Source organism: Vulpes vulpes, chromosome 7 (genome assembly GCF_048418805.1).
Source record: "Vulpes vulpes isolate BD-2025 chromosome 7, VulVul3, whole genome shotgun sequence".
In the NCBI taxonomy this organism is placed as follows: Eukaryota; Metazoa; Chordata; class Mammalia; order Carnivora; family Canidae; genus Vulpes; species Vulpes vulpes.
The window spans coordinates 13,508,039-13,528,145 of record NC_132786.1 but is presented as its reverse complement, the minus strand read 5'-3'; the positions used below and the strand labels follow the sequence as shown (position 1 = coordinate 13,528,145).

Below are 20,107 nucleotides of genomic sequence, written 5' to 3'. Positions count from 1 at the left end.
GCGGCCTCGCCTCCGGGGGCTGAGGCGGGGCGGGGCTGCTGAACCACAGCTGCGCTCCTTCCAGCCGCTAGGGCTTAGGCGTGGCGGGGCAGGACGGCTGCACCCCGCAAGGAAGGCACCAGCAGCCTGGCCAGAGGACTGCGGGGCGGGGCTGGGGGGGCTGGGGGGGACGAGGGGGTCGGGCCAGGGCGGCCGAAAGGGAAACAGCGTGGCAGACGAGACCCGCCCCCGGCCCTGCGGGAAGCCCGCGCGCCCCGGGGCATGAGCCCCTCGGCGCACCGCGCCGTCCAGACGCGAGGGTGGCAGGAGCGCCTGGCCCACGCGACTCGCGGCCGATGAAACCCTCCGCGCCGGGGAAGTGACGGTGCCTGCCCCCGCCCCCCGCGGGCGCCCGGGCGAGGACCTGAGCGTGTGGCTTTCCCGAGGCTCCGGGTTCGCGGTGCCGCCGGTCAGCGCCCAGGTGGGCTCCTCGGAGCGCGGCAGGGCGCACGGGTTCCCGGATCTGCAGCCGCGGCGGCGCCCAGACCGGGACGTCCTCCCTGTGGCGTTCGTGGTTGTTTAATGGTCAACTGCTTTGGTCCTCGCAAAAGTGACAGCATCTTAGGACGGAGGTGCTGTTACTCGGTTGTCTTCGTGACCCCGGGGCGGGGCGGGGCGGGGCGGGGGGCGGCGCTTGCGTGGGAGGAGGAGCGATCGCGGCAGGTAGAACCTGCTGAGAGCTACTGCGGTTCAGCCGAGAGCAGTGGAGTATTTCCAGGGTATCTGCAGTATCCCAGACCATCGCACAGAGAGAGCATCATCTATAGAAGAGGAAAGTGTAGGGCATTGGAGCTCTTGGTCAATGGAAAATTAAGCAAAAATTAAAAAAAAATTTTTTTTGACCATATTGTTAGATTTCATTGAGTAACTATGATTTTTTCTTTGATTCGTGATCTTTTTCAGTACCCTCAGGATTATTCTGAACCTGCTCTGCCGGGTGTTGAACTAAATACAGGATGTGAGTGTTGAACTAAATACAGGGCTGCGTGCCCTGGGGATTTCCTTCTCAATTAAATTATTCTCTTGATTCGTCTTTTACTGCGGTTTTGGTCTCTTTTCCATGGCAATGGAAGATTTCTTCAAATGTTCGAAGTTGAATGTTTGATTAGCTGCGTCCTAATTAATTTAGGTTTTAGAGAAGCCTGTTGTCACTGTTAATTACATACAGTTGGCTCTATCCGGGGGTTAGTCATTAATGTAATGAACACCTTCAAATTCAGCAGAAAACTGCCCAGTAAGTTCCCTAGAAATTGTTTTACAGCCTGCCTACGTAATAAAAGAGATTTCAAGCCAGTTATTGGAAGAAATGTCAGAAGATTCAGAAAAAGAAGACTATTCAGATGGAACAATCAGTGATGAAGATGAGTCAGTATGTTTTTCTCGACTTTATTCCTACTTAATTTCAAATAAAACTTGTGTTATAAATTCCCAGGAAAAAAATACTATAAACTCAACTGGATGCAGAAATCAATTAGATGTTTAAATCACCTGTCACTGAATTTGGAAAATAATTTGAAAGCCAAGCTATTACCATGTGCAGTATACCCCATCTCAGAAGAGATCTCATTACTAAAGTTTTATTTTTATAAATCATGTTCACTTATATGTATTAATTCTGTTACATCGTAGTATGTATCATAATACTGGATCCCGTCTGTTCTAGACCTACTTTGTATCCCCATAATAGGTTTAATGTGGCTCTGATGTAACAAAGGAAAGGACACTGAGGAAGAAAAAAGGACAAAACAAAACACAATATTTCAAAATAGTTTGGATCTACTACATATTTCTGAGCGATTTCCTTCACATTTTAGTAAAATCATCACATATAGAGGTTAAGGTCCCAGAACAAGCTCCCTTCAAATAACGTATCACCCTTTGAGTCCATGGCTTTCTGTGCTTCTTTTTCTTTTTCTTCTTTTTGCTCATTTTATTCATAGTTTAAACTGTTCTGCCAAGTTTACCAAGAATCTTTAAAATTTATTCCCTCCGTACATTCATTAATATGACTTCAACCAATTAAAGATAAAAACTTAAAGGTTTCAGGATTTTTGAAGTGTTGGGCACTTTGAGACCAGTAGCCCATAATAATCCTTTGGGTTTTTTTCATTCATTAAAGATTAGATGCACTCAATTCTAAGTACTCAAATAGATGTAAAAAAATTTCTGGATTTGGAAACTATTGGTATTAAAAAAACATTATAAAATTCTCTTGTTTTAGGATGAGGATAACTTCATGAAATTTGTAAGCGAAGATATCCACTCGTGTGCACTTTTAACAGGTTTGAACTTGTCCATATAATCTCCCTTCTCTTTAGGATAAAACCTTGAATATTCACTCAAGGTCAATGAAAAGTAAGAAAGTGTAGAAACTAGAAAAAAGATTGATTAATATAGAAGTGCATTCTGATATTGGATGAGGAAAGAAAATGTATCCACTTTTATAAGCATGTCTTGGAGTTCAGACTTTAAAGGTTTTAGGTAAACCTGATATTTAATGAAACTAAAAGTAGTCATTATTTATAAAAGGCTACACTTAACATAAGGAATTACATAGGCATTTCTTTAAATAACTAGCTCTATAATTTACAGTATGACTCGAGTTATAATGGACACTGTTTTTGAAGTACATCTTTATTCAAATGAACTATGCCCATGTAAAGAGTTTCCTTAATAAAACCATTTATTTGCAAGTGTACATATATGTGGGATCTTGATGTATAGTTGATTTTTTAAAATTTATACATTTAGTATTAGTTTTCAAATAAACTAAAATATTCTAAACATTCTCATCACAGATTATCTGAAATTGAAGATAAGATTTTAATTTTTTCTTTTTTCTTCTTTTTCCTTTTTTTTTTCTTTTCCTTTTTTTTAAACCATCATCCTAAAACAAATCTTTTGAGATACCTACTCTTCTCAGTTTGGTATGTATCCTTATAGGCCTTTTCCTTTGCATTTATGCACATATCTATACTCATAGAAAATTTGTAGTACTGGTTTATGGACTTGTACTACTACTTGTACTTGCCACTCTTTTTCTTTTTAAAATTTTGATAATTTGTGGAAGAAAGGAGGCAACTCACCATTTTAACTAACATTTCCTTTATTGCTGAAGAAATTGAGAATTATTTTATGTTTGTCTATAGTCACTCTTATAATGAATTGCCTGTTTATACTAATCCTTTGTGAATGTTGCTTATATTATTTAGAATTATTTTGATGTTAAATTTATCATTATTTATTTGTGGCTCTCTGTTTATATCTGTTTTAAGCTACAATGGCCTTCCCTACCCCCAAGGTCACCAATATAATCATCTAGCTTTTCTCTAAAGACTTTGAATTTTGGTATTTAATTTCTCCATAATTTACATTTACAAATAGTATGAGATATGGATCTAGTTTTATTTACTAATTCATAGCTGCCTTGCCATTTTTGAGTCATACTGTAAATTAGGCAAAATGTATCTATTCACATAATGAAATACTAGATGCTTAAAAACTGTTGAATAAATGGATCTAAATACCAAACCTGAGAAATACAAGGGAAGGTATTATTATTCCTCATTTACATATGGTAAAATTTATGTTCAAAGAGGCTGCATTAGCCAAGCAAAATCATATAGAAACAAAGTGATAGAACTTTGCTTCTAGTCCAACTTGCTATATCTGCTCTTTTAAAGAAATAGCTCAAAACTAAATCTGGGTAAAAAGCCACATTTTGGTGGTGGGAAAGCAAGAGGAGTCAGTGAGACAAATGGAGAACCACGTATGTGAAAGGTAGGGAGAAAACCAGAAAGTGTTGCATCATAAAAGACAAGGAACATGAGCTTAGGGAGGAGTGATTATCCACATCAAATTGATGCCCCAAGCTATCCCATAAAAAAGACAGGGCCCCTACACTGCAAGTAGGTAGTGAAAACACAAGAGGCAATGCCATTGTGTTCTATGTGAATTATGCTCTTCGAGTTGTGTTACACAGTGATCCTAGAATGAGAACAGAGAAAAAGTTGTGACTGAGAGTTTACTAGCAACCTTTGAGAATATAATAATGCCAGTGGGTGGTGAGGAATTATGCTGATGGAGTGTATTTAACCCATTGGACAAATAGTTGCCTCAGTGTGATTAAGTTTAAGAAGACTCTACAGTAGGGGCATCTGGGTGGCTCAGTCAGTTAAGCATCTGACTTCGACTCAGGTCATGATCCCAGGGGTCTTGGGATCAAGCCCCACATCAGGCTCTGTGCTGAGCAGGGAGTCTGTTTGTCCATCTCCTTCTCCCTCTCCCCAGTTTGTGCTCTCTCTGTCTCTCAAATAAATAAATAAAATCTTAAAAAAAAAAAAAAAGACTTGGGTTGCCTGGGTAGCTCAGTTAGTTAAGCATCTGCTTTCCGTTCAGGTCATCATCCCAGCGTCTTGGGATTGAACCCAGCTTGGACTCCTGCTCAACAGGGAGCCTGCTTCTCCCTATTCCTCTGCCTGCCATTCCCCTTGCTTGTGTCAAATAAGTAAAATCTTAAAAAAAAAAAAAAGACTCAAAAGTAGACAATTTGCTAGAAAAGCTGCAAGAAACAAATGTTTTTGGAATAACACTGAGAATTCAGCATCAATAGTATCTGAGTTCAACAAATACTTTTTTTTAGCTATTGTGAAGATCAGTTGTTATAAAATTTCAATAGTGATTTTTTAAATGGCATGAATTATAAGATGATATCCACAAATATTCACAAATTAATGGTATTGGAAGGGAAAAAAGAATATATTACAAAATTATAGGAATTGAGATTTTGCTGCTTATCACTCATGATTGTGTTTGAATCTTTTTTCAGGTGACTCTATTAGTGACCCATTTATCCCCCGAACTACCCAGATACTGTTGGAATATCAACTAGGGAGATGGGTGCCACGTCTTCGTGAACCACGAGATTTATATGGTGTCTCTTCTTCTGGTCCACTGAGCCCAACACGGTGGCCGTACCACTGTGAAGTCATTGATGAAAAGGTCCAGCATATTGGTATGTTCTTAATTTTTGGAATTCAAATTTTAGCAAACTTACTTTGCCAACCTTAATTTTAATGAGGAAACTCATGGTCTTAGATTAGTACGTTCCAATAGGAACGTGGGATCCAAAGCCCCAAGTAGACAGATGACTCTTATCAAGCAACCTATGGAACAGGAAAATATTTGCCAACCACATATATGATAAGAGGTTAATCTCTAAAATACATGAAGAATTTCTATAACTCAGTAGCAAAAACAGTAATAACTAAATTTAAAAACAGACTGAGGACTTAAATAGACATTTCTCCAAAGAAGACATACAAACGGCCAACAGGTGCATTTATTGGCTTTTTATGTCAACTGTCTGGTAAAATCCTTCGCACATTTTATGATTTGTTGTACTTATTGTCATCTTCTTGATCAGTGTTTTCTATGTAGTCAGATCAGCTTACTGTGTTATATATATTGCATACTTTTTTTCAGTTTGTCATTTGCCTTTTATCTTTAGCATGCAGAATTTTTAAATTTTTATGTAATCATTTTGTCTATCACTTTTTGTGGCTTCTGGGTTTTGAAATTCTCATGTTTCTCTTAGTTCTATTCGAATTGTATTTTTTGTGATTAAAGTTTTCATCCATCCCCAGGACATTTTGATACAAGAAGCAAGCTCTCAATCCAGTTCTGTTAACCATCTGGCCACTTGTTTAAAATATATTATTTTCTGTAAGCTGGTTGGAAATGCCACAATTAGTGCTAAACTTTTAGGTCTAATTTTGAATTTTATTCTATTCTGTTAACTTATCAATATTATGGCATGAATTTTAAAGCTTTAAGCTAAAGCTTTAAAACTACAAACTTTGTTATATAATAAACTTCACACTATTACTTTATTTTTTTCAAAAATTTTCCATTTTTTAGGCTACTTCTACCAAGATGTTTCTCCAAAGATAAATGTGGCCAATAAACACATGAAAAGAGGGGATCCCTGGGTGGCTTAGCGGTTTGGCGCCTGCCTTTGGCCCAGGGTGCGATCCTGGAGTCCTGGGATCGAGTCCCGCTTCAGGCTCCCAGTGTGGAGCCTGCTTCTCCCTCTGCCTGTGTCTCTGCCTCTCTCTCTCTCTCTCTCTCTCTCTCTCTATGTCTATCATAAATAAATAAATCTTTAAAAAAAACACATGAAAAGATATTCAATATCTTTAGTCATCAGAGAAATGCTAATTAATACCACATTGAAATAACACTTTACAGCCACTGGGATGACTGGGATCAAGGTCTGATAACATGTGTTGATGAGAAATAAAACATGCCCTCCAAAAAACTTATGTGTACTTGTTAATATGGCAACATTGTTCACAATAGCCAAAAGGAGACAACCCAAATGTCCCTCAGTGGATGAGTACTATGCCGTGGAAGTCAGAGGAGACTACATTTTACATTTTAACTTAAACCAAGCATTGTTGACTGTATGGAGCATAACCTGCTGGTGGGTGTATATACATTGGTTGACAGCTTTGCATTGTCAACTAAAAGTTAAGTAATATATGTCCTAAAATTTAGAATTCTTACCTCAGGATTTATACCCAAGAGATTTGTGGGCACATGGGCTCCAAGGAACATGTATAAAGCTTTTCATAGCAACACTGTTCTAAATAGCCCCAACCTGAAACAACCTGATGCCCATTATAAGTAGAAATGGATAAATTGGAGGACTTTTATGTAGCATTTTAATGTATTCTATAGCAATAGAAAAGAACACATCACAGCAACACACCACAAGATGGATTGATTTCACAAATATGTGAAAAGCAGAGAAGAATATTTGTTATGTAATTCAACTTATGTAAGTATAAAAATAGGCAAAACAAAGCTATAGTTTCATATCAATAATTATGTAGATATATTTATGAATATATATATGAATACTCAGATTATAAAATTATAAAGGCAAATGAAGAAGTAATTACATTATAGTAAGGTCAATGGTTATATTTCAAAGGGAAGAAGAAATAAATGATTAGAAGGGGGTATGAGTGGAGATCCGAGGGGCTGGCAATGTAATAGATCTTGATCTAAGTGATATATGCTTTGTGATAAAGCACAGAACTGTATTTCTTTGGTTTTGTACTTCTCATAAGTATGATTCCTCATAAAGGTTTTGTTTAAATACTTGGTTTATTTCAGGCCATGTGAGTTATGGGTAGAAGTATGTTTCAGTAGATTTTAAAAATGAGCACAAATAATTGGCAAAAAAGTATTTCATAATAGAATCTGGAAATAGACTAGCACATTTAGACCAAATTATTTTTTATAAAGTCACCAAAGCAATCCAGTGGAGATAAGTCTTTTTAATAATTAATACTGTAACAACCTGGTGTCCATGTAGCAAAACAATAAACCTTGACCTGTACCCCTCTCAGCACACAAAAAATTAATTCAAGATAGATCATAGGTCTGGGCAGCCCGGGTGGCTCAACGGTTTAATGCTGCCTTCGGCCCAGGGTGTGATCCTGGAGACCTGGGATTGAGTCCCACGTTGGGCTCCATGCATGGAGCCTGCTTCTCCCTCTGCCTGTGTCTCTGCCTCTGTGTGTGTGTGTCATGAATAAATAAATAAAAATTTTTTTAAAAGTTGAAAAAAATAAGATAAATCACAGGCCTAAATGTCAAAGTTAACATCGTAATACTCCCTGAAGAAAACATAGGACAGTATCTTCATAATCATAGGATATGAACAGTTCTAGAGAGGACCCAGAAAGGAAAAAGAAACAATAAAAATAAGTTAGACTTCATCAAAATTTAAAACTTTTCATCAAAAGACATATTTAACAAAATAAAAAAAGCAAGCCACAGTCTAAGAAAATATTACTGGCACATACCTGACAACATGGGTGCAAACTATACGAAAAATCCCTACAAACCAATAATAAAATGAAAACTAATTAAAAATGAGCAAAAGAGTTGAATAGATATTGCTCAAAGGGGAAGACATATAATGGCTGATAAATGTGGAAAAAGTATTAAACATGGGAAATGAAAATGAAAATCGCAGTGAGATACCACTTTACACAAGGATGGCAGAGTTTTTAAAAATTTTAAAGGCTGACAACTCCAAATATTAGAATGTAGAACTGGAACTAGAGTTGGTATGAGTGTAAAATTGTGCAACCACTTTGAAAAAAGATTCAGCAGTTTGTTTCCTTTCTAATAAAAGAGAATGGACATCTATGTATTTGTCAAAACTCATTGAACATACAATAAAGATTTGTACATTGCATTATATGTAATATGTAAATTTTAGAGCAATAGCATACAAGTATTGACCTAGGTCTCAAAAGTCTTTGTGTACTTCTGCTCTCTCTTAAACCCTATCCAGCTACCATGGAACAATCCATAGCTAGCTTGCTGGATAGTTGAAAGAAAGAAAGCCTGGATAGTTAAGCCCTGCGTGAAACACTAAATTTTAGCCTAGCTATACCATTGAATAGTTTGAAAATATACAATAAAAATTTCCCATTTTATTTTGAAGTAGTATTCAAACAAAGTTTTCTCTTTTCTCCCCAGATTGGACTCCTTCTTATCCTGAGCCAGTGTACACCCCAACAGGCCTAGAGATGGAACCCCTTTATCCAAATTCCAAGGAAGATACTGTGGTTTATCTAGCTGAAGATGGTGGGTACATAATGAGACATGTTGCTATAAAATATAATTTGGTACCTGGATTCATCCCTTAATTATATTTGCTTTACTATTTATAATGGAAACTACAGATTACCAGGAAGTCCTGATCTCTATCAAGATGTTTAGTTACAGATTGATTCAGATGTGGATTTAGTGCTAATTGTATTCTTGAAGGTGTACTGCAGTTTATGCAGACTTACTTTAAAATAAAATATATTGCTCACTACAATGGAGGATTATATTTAGAAGGAATTATGCTTCATGTCAGTTTCCAAAGATAAATCCAGGGTAGTGTTCTACAACTATCGTTGCCTCTCTATTCATAGGTCACATTCATGAAATCTTCCAGATGACTTTTTGTTTTGTGCTAGTTTGATGCTTTCTTGAGATTGCACCTTTAAAAGGGTTTCAAAAATACCCCACCCTGCAAGTAATATCTAAGATTATATTTCAGGACAGTGTTCTTAACAGCCAGGATCAATATTTGTACTTTGAGAACTCTAGTAATGCAAAATCTCATATCTGTTTTATGATAGTATGTAATAATCAAACATAGGTGTCTCAGCCTATACTCTAAAAGTGTTTTATACTCTCAAACACTCTAGGAGTGTTGCTCCTAAAGCACCTATGTAAGGAAGTAAGGGACTCTTGCACCATTTCACCATCAGAGTTCTATATCTTAGCAAGAACTTCCAGAGAATGAATATATATATATATAATATAATATAATATAATATATAATATAATATAATAATATATAATATAATATAATTATAATATAATATATAATTATTATTATTATAATAATATATAATATAATATATATAATAATATATATATATTATTTAAAGGGATGGCAAAACAGAAAATTTTAGCAGGATTGTTTCCTATGTAGTAAGCAATTCTATAAATTATATACTCACATATTTTTTAACAAGTAGAATAAAGACAAGCATCCCTGATTTTTTAATTTAATTTCAAATATTTACATGGCTAACCTGCCTTAGAACTTCCATATGTAACTTAAATAAGATCTGATAAAATATTAAAATAGTTGAGGTGAGTCAGTCAGGGTCTTGTCAAGAATGGGATGGCATACTTGGAGTAATTTAAGAAAGTTTAATGGGAGTATAACTTACCAAAGTGGACAGAATTAAGGCAGACTAACAAGGGTTGGTAAAGCAGCATAGGACTGTCTATAGAGCAAAATCATTGTGTTTCCTAGGTCTGAGAGAGCCAGATGTGTAGTATTAGGAGAGGGAAGTCCCCAAACAACTGAATGTATAGAATTTTGGGTTCCTATTATTTTTTCTAAAGATTTTTTCTTTTTTAAAGATTTATTTATTTATTTGAGAGAGAGTGAGTGTGTGCACAAGTAGGGAGAAGGGCAGAGGAAGGGAGGGGGAGCAGACTCCCTATTGAGAAGGGAGCCCAACACAGGGCTTGATCTCAGGACCCTGAGATGATGACCGGAGCCAAACCCCAGAGTCGGATGCTTAACCAACTGAGCCACACAGGTACCCCTAAAGATTTTTTTCCTTAAAGATGTTCCATTGTCTTGTGACATTTACTGTCTTTATTAAAAAGACAACCATAATTTTTATCATTGTTCCCTCTTTGTATGATGTGTCTTTTTCTCTCTGGCTGTTTTCAGCAATTTGACTATGATCTGCCTAGATTTGGATACCTTTATGTTTATCCTGCTTGATGTTTGCTGAACTTCGTAGGTCCATGGTTAATAGAGTTGAGATTTTTTTCAAATTTGAGACCTTTTCAGTCATTATTTCTTTTTTTCCATATTATTTGTTCTCTTCTGTCCTTTGTAATTCCAATTACACAGATGTGGGTTTCTAGCTATGTTCTACATGTCAGTGTATCTTTTTTTTTTCCTTCTCTGTCCTTGAGTTTGGATTAATTGTATTTAATTTTTCTTTTAGTTCAGAGAGTCTTTCTTTTGCAATATCCAATTTTTCTTAAAACCATCTAATTCATCTTTAATTTCAGTTATTGTATATTTTATTTCTAGAATTTTCATTTGGTTCTTTTTTTGTAGTTTGGGAGGTTTTTTGAGACTATCTGCTTATTCATTATCTTTATCTTTTCCTTTAAGTCTTTAAATATATGTATATATATTCAAAGTCCTTTGTTAATCCCAACATCTGGATTATCTTGGGGGTGTGTTGAAAGTGTGTGTGTGTGTGTGTGTGTGTGTGTGTCTGAACATGGATCATTTTTTCCTTGCTTTTCTTTGTGTTTCATAATTTTTCTCAATCATATGCAGGACATTGTGAAAGATACCTAGTTGGAATCTGTTCTTTTTAAAAATTATGCTGAATTTTGTTCCAGTAAGTAGCTAAATTGCTGGCAGATCATTTTACTACCTTCAGCCTTTGTTTTGTTTTATTTTATTTTATATTATACTATTATATATTTAATTTTATTTTATTTATGTATCTGATCTGAAGGCAGTTGCGTAACCAACTGAACCACCCAGGCATCTTGGTTTTATTTTTATTTTTTTTATAAGGGCCTATCTATTTTCCTTTTGTCTTAGTCATTTAGTTCTAGGTCATGGTCCTTACCCTTGGATGTGGTACTTATACCTAAAATGCAGCCTTTCTGGAGTCGTGATTGAATGCCTGAGGTAGTCAACGAAGCCTTTCCATTCTGGATAGTTTAGAAGTACAGTATATTTTCTAGAATTGCATATCTAATATCTCAGTCCCACAGTAACACACTCTTATCTTGCTGAGTCTTATCCTGTGTTTATATAGCCAAGCCCTTAGCCAAGGACCAGGGAACCACCACTGTAGACTGTTGAGGCCCTATGTAGCTTTCTTATCTCTGGTGTCCTGCCTCGTAAATTTCAGCAGCCTTAAGCAACAATCTTGCCTCCTCAGCTCAGTAAGACTGCTCTACTATTTTTAAGTGCCACTTTTTAAAGATGTAGTTAGATGGTATTTCCAGGAAGAAAGGCTAGGGTTAGACATGGCCTTATTTCATGTATTTATTTTTTTCAAATATTCTTTTTTTTTTTTAATTTTATTTACTTATGATAGTCATACAGAGAGAGAGAGAGGCAGAGACACAGGCAGAGGGAGAAGCAGGCTCCATGCACCGGGAGCCCGATGTGGGATTTGATCCTGGGTCTCGAGGATCACGCCCTGGGCCAAAGGCAGGCGCCAAACCGCTGCGCCACCCAGGGATCCCTCAAACATTCTATATAGTTCTAGTCTGTGTGTTATCCATATATATGAAAACAATTCATTTTCTTTGGTCTAGCTTTATAGATATTTATAGTGAAAGGGCAAGTTCAGGACCAATTACTCCACAATAATCAGAAGCAGAATAAACATTTTTAATATGAGAAATACATGAAATTATTTGGGGCATTACTTTTCTAGTCTGAATACTCTTAGACTTTTGTATTTAAATAGATCTGTATGTTAGTGTCAAATTACTTTAAAATTTAAAATCTTTAGTGATACTTCAGTTATATTGTGGCTTCAAGCTCTCTATATATAGAATATATACTTTAGACATGGCTTGATATCTTTATGGTATCTTCTTCTATCATCAGCTTACAAGGAACCCTGTTTTGTGTATTCCCGAGTAGGGGGCAATCGAACACCCCTGAAGCAACCTGTGGATAACTATGACAATACTTTGACGTTTGAAGCAAGGTTTGAGAGTGGAAATCTACAGAAGGTAGTCAAAGTGTAGGTTTTAATTATTTTTATTTGAGGAGCTAGACCAACTACTTATTATTTTCTGTATTAGGTACATTAAAGTTTTAGTATTCACAAATGAACTGCAGTTCCTTGAAGTATGATGCAAATTAGAGACAGGTTCGAATTCTGGACTCAAATACTCTGAACCGGTTTCTATACTGTACATTTTTAATTTGCCAGTGTGAACTGTTATACAGACACACGCACTGCTTCTCAAACCTTTTAATGGAATGGTGTTTGGGATGAATGTTCCGTAAAATATGTTTAGGAACATGTGTACTATCCAAGGTCATTCTTTAAAAAATTTTTACTATAAAAATATTTAAGTACAGAAAATAATACAGTTCTCCATTAACCATCATATACCCTTCACTAGATGCAACAGCTATGGTTTTGCATTATTCATTTCATCTATTCTTAGGTCACTGTTGATAACACACAGTACACACAAAGGAAGTACATAGTGCTGATGGAATAGAAGGTTACTTGGTAAAGAAAAAGTCACAACTAACCCAGTAAGACCGTGTGTGTATACATGTATTAAACAAATGTATCAATAAAACTATTTTCACCTTTATTTAAGTATCCTCAGTGACTAAGTTTGGAGAATGCAAATAGTTACCAAATACAGTCCTTGAAGAGTTTCAAATTTTTAAATGTATGTGGTTATATTAATTTATATGTTTTCAACCTTTCTCAGTGATAGTGTTTCAGATCCTGAGACTATGAATCCAATAGAAAACAGTAATATATATTTGAAGTAAAAAAAACAAAACAAAACAAAACAAAACAAAACATTGGACTTTGAGTTTCAAGAGCTCTTTAATCATTTCTTTTATAGGAAACATAATTGGGCTGAAATAACGAATTTTTCATCAAATGCTCATTTTAATGTGCTCTCTTGAATTACAAAAAAATTAAAAGGCCTTTAGAAAATTAGCATAGAAGCAGTTTCACATCCAATAGAAGAGAAAATTTCAAAACTTTTATTACTTGCTATTGGATGCTGCCTAAATAAGCAGTTTCAGGGGAAAAAAGGCTTTCTGCGAATAGGTAAAAGTAAAATAATCTTCCTTATTTAATTTAAATGTCATTTTTACATTTTTATGTGTTCTTTTTCCTTCTTTTTTTGTGTATTAGGGCTGAATATGAATACCAGTTGACTGTGCGCCCTGACCTCTTCACAAATAAACATACCCAGTGGTACTATTTCCAAGTCACTAATACCCAAGCAGGAATAGTCTACAGATTCACTATAATCAATTTCACTAAGCCTGCTAGCCTTTACAATCGGGGTATGCGCCCACTGTTTTATTCTGAAAAGGATGCCAAGACTCATAATATTGGCTGGCAGAGAATAGGAGATCAAATCAAGTATTATAGGAACAACCAGGGACAAGATGGGCGCCATTATTTCTCTCTTACATGGACATTTCAGTTTCCACACAACAAAGATACCTGCTACTTTGCTCACTGCTATCCGTATACTTATACCAACTTGCAAGAATATCTTTCCAGTATCAATCATGACTCAGCACGGTCAAAGTTTTGTAAAATACGTGTCTTGTGCCACACAATTGCTAGGAACATGGTGTATGTCTTAACAATCACTACTCCCTTGAAGAACACTGACTCAAGAAAGCGAAAGGCTGTGATTTTGACTGCCAGGGTACATCCAGGAGAAACCAACAGCTCTTGGATCATGAAAGGCTTCCTAGATTATATTTTAGGAGACTCAAGCGATGCGCAGTTGCTTCGGGACACTTTCATCTTCAAGGTGGTACCCATGCTGAATCCAGATGGTGTGATTGTGGGAAATTATCGTTGTTCCTTAGCTGGACGAGATTTAAATCGTAATTATACATCTCTCCTAAAGGAATCATTTCCTTCTGTTTGGTATACCCGGAACATGATCCGTAGGTAAAATAAGCCTCAGATTACCTCTCTGTTTATTTAGTAAACTCGGTAGTTAGATTTTTGCTTCCACAGCTCATTCATTTTACTCTAGCTTTTAAGATGGCTTAACTGATAATTAAACTCTGGCTACTTAATTCTTTGCTCATTCGTTCCACTCTTCTTTCTGGCATTATGCCACTGGATTCACTAGCCTTTTCTTAAATAATGAATAAATTTCTAGAACATTTTAATGCTTTGTGAAACTAATAGTTAAATTTGCATATCCCAAATGTGATTTCTTGCTAAAGCTAAATGTAGCACTAATGTTTACTTTGGGATGCTTGAGTCTCTTACATGTAAAAATTAATTCTGTCTCACTGGGTCTGCTGGCACTATGTTGATCATACCTTGGTCTATGATGAGCATTTTTTTTATTAAGTTTTTAATTTTAAGTCCAGTATAGTTAACATACAATGTGAAATTAGTTTCAGATATACAATATAGTGATTCAGCAATTCTGTATATTATTCAGGGCTCATCATGATAAGTCTACTCTTTAACATGATAAGTCTTTTGACCATTAGGTTATATAGTTATTAAAACTTTGATGAATAATAGTCTTATATTCCCCCAGAAAAATTGAAGCTTTAAATTTTCCAAAGAATCTAGAACAGCAAATGCACATAATATATAAATATTTGTTGAATGGTTGAACTCTTTAATAGATTAAGATAATAACAATCAGGAATAGGCATGTGCTAGAACAAAAAGATTTATTAGAGTCACAGAACCCCATTCCAAGTTCAAAGCCTCAACTTTTTTGCTTAAGAGTGTGGAATGGAGTTAAAATATCAGATTGGAATCCTTCTATATCATTTGCTAACTGTGACCTTGAGCAATTTAAAAACAATCTAAACCCCAGTTTTCTCATCTATAAAATGGTAATAATGATACTTAACACACAGGATTAAATCAGAATATTATTAATAAAGTACCCCAAATAAAATATGGAACATTGAAAGTTCTAAATGTATTCAGGTCAGGGTTAGCTCAAATATAAAAAGAAAACAATGTTAATGAATCAGATACAGATATAAAGACTCTTTGTAAACTATTTAGGATTATTCACATATTTACAAAAATAAGCACTATAATAGAGATTGTTTATAGCTGATCCCATTTTGTTACCAGGGCCCCCAGTGCAAGTACAAGAACTCCGTTTCAGGGCTGAGGCCCTCTAGGATACCTCCAGTCCCTCATCCCTCAGAGAAGTTGACAGGCTTCAGAAACATGGAGAAGCATGACTCCATGCTTCTCAGTTCAGCCTCAACTTTCACTTCCATGTTAATCCTTTTATCTGCTTAGGCACAGAGGGAGTGAAGTACAGATCTCCACAGGAAACACTGAAAACTCTTGCTTTCATAAGCCTCATAAATTTGGACTCCAGGATTCCCGGCAGTTATCTGAGAAATGTTAAGTGATAAGAAACAAAAACAAAACAAAAAAAAACTAACAAAACGTGACTTCCTTATTTTCCTGGGGTTGGCAAACAATAACCAAGAAGGCAAAATGCAATGTGATATCCTAAGTTGGATTCTGGGACAGATAATAAGACGTTAGTAGCAAACTAGTGAAATCCGTAAGATTGGGAGTTTAGTTACTAGTGGTGTACCAATGTTGGTTTCTTTGTTTTTGAACACTGTACCATGGTTATGTGATATGTTAACGGTAGGGGAAACTGGGCAAGGGGTATATGTTTATGCTCTACTACCTTTGCAAAGTTTGTGTACTCTAAAATTCCAAAATAAAAAAAAAATTATAAGAAAGGGAGCTGATTAGAATATCTATAATGTCTACTTAGTGCTCTTTGACATTAAGGGTTTCTGGTCCAACAGAAGATGGATTATAGGCCAAGGCCCTTTGGCTTGTCTCTATGGAAAATACTTTAAATGTCTCCATTCTTCTCAGATTACCTTGTAAGGTTAAGGCAGAAATCTATTCAGTAAGTTTCAGAAAGACTTCCAAGAAAGAAAACTACCTTAATGCAATGAATCATAGGTAGGTAAGCAGAATAAGAAGTCACATATATGTGGGAAGGAAAGCAGCTGTAGGTATATCTAAGATTTAGTATATTTAAAGAATATGAGAATAAGAAAGTTTCAGTAAGTTTTAGTATAGGATGCTTAGTATAAGATACTTAGAATATCTTAACCTGTGGGTAAGAAAAAAGACCCAAGCCATTTCTCAAGTGATTTAAAATTCATGTAAAATTATAGAGACCCTTTGGAAGGATGTAATGACATATCTTTGGGAGTTACTCAGAAGTTTATTTGGACTTAAATTTAAGAAATTGAAAGATCATTTAAATTGGGGAAATACTGGTTTTAAAATGTTCAGCATATTTCATATTTAAGGTCCTAACTTGATAATCTTGCTTTATAATCCACTCATTTTTCTAAAAACTTGTAATGATCATTTAGTGGCTTTATGTCAGTTTTAGGTTATCAATTAGAATTTATTGGGGGATCCCTGGGTGGCGCAGTGGTGTGGCGCCTGCCTTTGGCCCCGGGCGCGATCCTGGAGACCCGGGATCGAGTCCCACATCGGGCTCCCGGTGCATGGAGCCTGCTTCTCCCTCTGGCTGTGTCTCTGCTTCTCTCTCTCTCTCTCTCTCTCTCTCTCTCTCTCTCTCTGTGACTATCATAAATAAATAAAGAAAAAAAAAAGATTTATTGGGCACCAGATGAGAAAAGGGTAATCAATTAATACATGTAACAGACCTCATGCTGGGATTTCACTGTAGTTTAGAGGAGTATTATTCCTAATCAAAAACTATGCTTTGAATGTTTTGATTTTAGGTTTTAATATTTTTGTTTTAAAAGTAATACATTTCATATTACTACAAACACCATTGCTAACCTTTTGGTATTTATCCTTCCAGGCATAACAAATAGTATGTGTAATATTGATTATTTAAGTAATATAATACATAAAGTTTATAAATATGAAAAAAGGGGGGCAAAAAATGCCCATCATCCTACCACCTTAACACCACTACTTTTTAAAAAAAATAAATTTATTTTTTATTGGTGTTCAATTGGTCAACATACAGAATAACACCCAGTGCTCATCCCGTCAAGTGCCCACCTCAGTGCCCACCACCCAGTCACCCCCACCCCCCGCCCACCTCCCCTTCCACCACCCCTAGTTCATTTCCCAGAGTTAGGAGTCTTTCATGTTCTGTCTGCCTCCCTGGTATTTCCCACTTATTTTTTCTCCTTTCCCCTTTATTCCCTTTCACTATTTTTTATATTCCCCAAATGAATGAGACCATACAATGTTTGTCCTTCTCCAATTGACTTATTTCACTCAGCATAATACCCTCCAGTTCCATCCACGTTGAAGCAAATGGTGGGTATTTGTTGTTTCTAATGGCTGAGTAATATTCCATTGTATACATAAACCATCTTCTTTATAACACACCACTTTTTAAAAATCTTTTTAAAGCCTCTCAAAGTTACTTAATCAATTTTGAGTTAGTTAATTAATCAGTCAGTTTGGGGGGCTATTTTTATTGCTTTAATTTTCTTTGAATGCCTAAGCTATGCAGGCTAAGAAATGTATAATAATTTCCTTATTTATTAGAAATTTACCAGAAAAAATCCAAACTTTGTTACCATTTTTCTGAGTGGTATTTACCACTTTAATTAAGGGTTATATAATAATTGGCTTCAGCACCAAGTTGTCAGGTAGCCAATTTTTAACAAATATTTGGGTACTTGTGTGCATAGCACTGTTCTAGGTGATTTAAAGCATTACTTATCCTTAACAAGATTAAATGTCAAAAATATGAAAACTTTCCAAGGCAAGTGTCAAGGAAATCATAACACCAATACTATGTGCTCCAAGAATACAAAAAAAAAAAAAAAAAAAAAAAAGAAAGAAAGAAAGAAAGAGAAAGAAAAACAATAGTGAAAGGGAATAAAGGGGAAAGGAGAAAAAATGAGTGGGAAATATCAGAAAGGGAGACAGAACATAAAGACTCCTAACTCTGGGAAACGAACTAGGGGTGGTGGAAGGGGAGGTGGGCGGGGCGTAGGGGTGACTGGGTGACAGGCACAGAGGGGGACACTTGATGGGATGAGCACTGGGTGTTATTCTATATGTTGGCAAATTGAACACCAATAAAAAATAAATTTATTGAAAAAAAAAAGAAAAATCTGTGGTCTTAACTACTTAGAAAGTGAGACATGAAGTCAGCCTTGAGGGCTGAGGGGCAGTATTTGAACTCACAGAGATGAATAAAGAAGATATTCTAGTCAGAAAGAATCTCTGTGAAAGCTAATGGGCCAAGTAGGAGAGAGCTGTTTTCTGTGTATAGTGGAAACCAGAATAATAAAGCAGAGGGATCCTGTTGGAGAGTCTTGGGAGTAAGGTAAATTTTGTCCTTATAATAGAAGGTAAGCATTCATGTTTTATGTATGGCTAATAGGAAATTATTGTAGATGTCTTAAAATTGTTAATAATATGCAGTGTGGATAAGAGAAAGAAGTTGAAAGCAATGATATAAGAAATTCTGTTTATTTGGATATTAGACTTGTAAATCCATAGTTATACGCATAGAAAAATGCAGAGGTAAAATTTATTACCTTGCTCCTTTTTTTTCTCGGTAGATTGATGGAGAAACGAGAGGTTATTTTATATTGTGACCTTCATGGCCATAGTAGAAAAAAGAACATCTTTATGTACGGCTGTGAAGGTAGTGATAGATGTAAAGCATTATACTTACAGCAGCGAATCTTTCCACTTATGCTAAGCAAAAATTGTCCAGATAAAGTAAGTACCATTTAAGATGATTAACCTTTCTTTTATTACATGTTGCCCATGTGAGACTGCAGGATAGATCACCTTATTCCGTAAACTGCTTTTTTAATGTATTTTGACTGGCTTATACAATTGACCATAAAAAAGCAACTATGTGGAATGTTTAATGACCAATAATTTGAAAATGTTAAGAAAAATATGTGCCTTGTCCTACCACCATACCTAATGATGGAAGACTGTTTTCCTCCTAAGGTCAGAAATAAGGCCAGTATAGCCACCCTAACCCCTTCAGTTTAGCCTTGTGCTGGAGGTTCAAGTGCTGAAAGGCAACAGAAAGAAATAATAGACAGACACTCTGGAATAAAGATGGTATGATTTTCTTCGTAGGAAACCCAAAGCAATGCACCAGAAAAACCTCCTAGAACTAATAAGTAGGTTTAGCAATATCCTACACAACAAGGTCCACCCTCAGAAACGAACTACATTTCTATATACACACTGAACAACTAGAAACCAAAACTGAAAAAAAATATAATTTACTGTAGCTTTAAAATAAATTAAATACTTGTGACTGCAAAGGAATAACACAGGGAGTTTTTTTTAGAGGTGATGGAATTGTCCTATATCCTGAGTGTGATAGTAGTTACACAAATCTACGCATGTGTCAGACACATAGAGTAAAACACAAGCTAATTTTATTGTAAATAAAATTGCAAAACTTTATAGATACTGACATTCTAACAATCTTTCAGGACAGCTTTCCAATGATTTAAGCTTGTGAAAATAAAACATCCTTATTCTATTCAAAACATCTACATTAATCTTTATTCCTAACCATTTAAGCCCTTTCATATAAGTTTTTTAAAGTATAAGAGCTTATCCCAACAGTATCAAGAATTAATCAGTGGGGTTTGAATGCATATGTCATATATAAAAAG

General features: G+C 35.7%; 1 protein-coding gene across 6 annotated transcripts in view; it reads left to right on the top strand.

The window, feature by feature from the left end:
• The first annotated feature begins 203 nt into the window (after window positions 1-203).
• Window positions 204-20,107, top strand: part of AGBL3 (AGBL carboxypeptidase 3) — a 56,508-nt gene continuing 36,604 nt past the window's right edge. Inside the window, exons 1-8 of one of the 6 annotated variants that reach the window (XM_072762981.1) lie at window positions 214-611; window positions 943-1,408; window positions 2,261-2,321; window positions 4,868-5,053; window positions 8,602-8,709; window positions 12,299-12,437; window positions 13,590-14,369; window positions 19,019-19,181. In XM_072762981.1, coding sequence (XP_072619082.1) covers window positions 1,346-1,408; window positions 2,261-2,321; window positions 4,868-5,053; window positions 8,602-8,709; window positions 12,299-12,437; window positions 13,590-14,369; window positions 19,019-19,181 — 1,500 coding nt within the window. In that variant the 5' untranslated portion in view covers window positions 214-611; window positions 943-1,345. Of the gene's footprint in view, window positions 612-942; window positions 1,409-2,260; window positions 2,322-4,867; window positions 5,054-5,958; window positions 6,190-8,601; window positions 8,710-12,298; window positions 12,438-13,589; window positions 14,370-19,018; window positions 19,182-20,107 lie in introns of those variants that run through there. The other 5 variants (XR_012002460.1, XM_072762983.1, XM_072762984.1 and 2 more) reach the window with 5 other exon arrangements.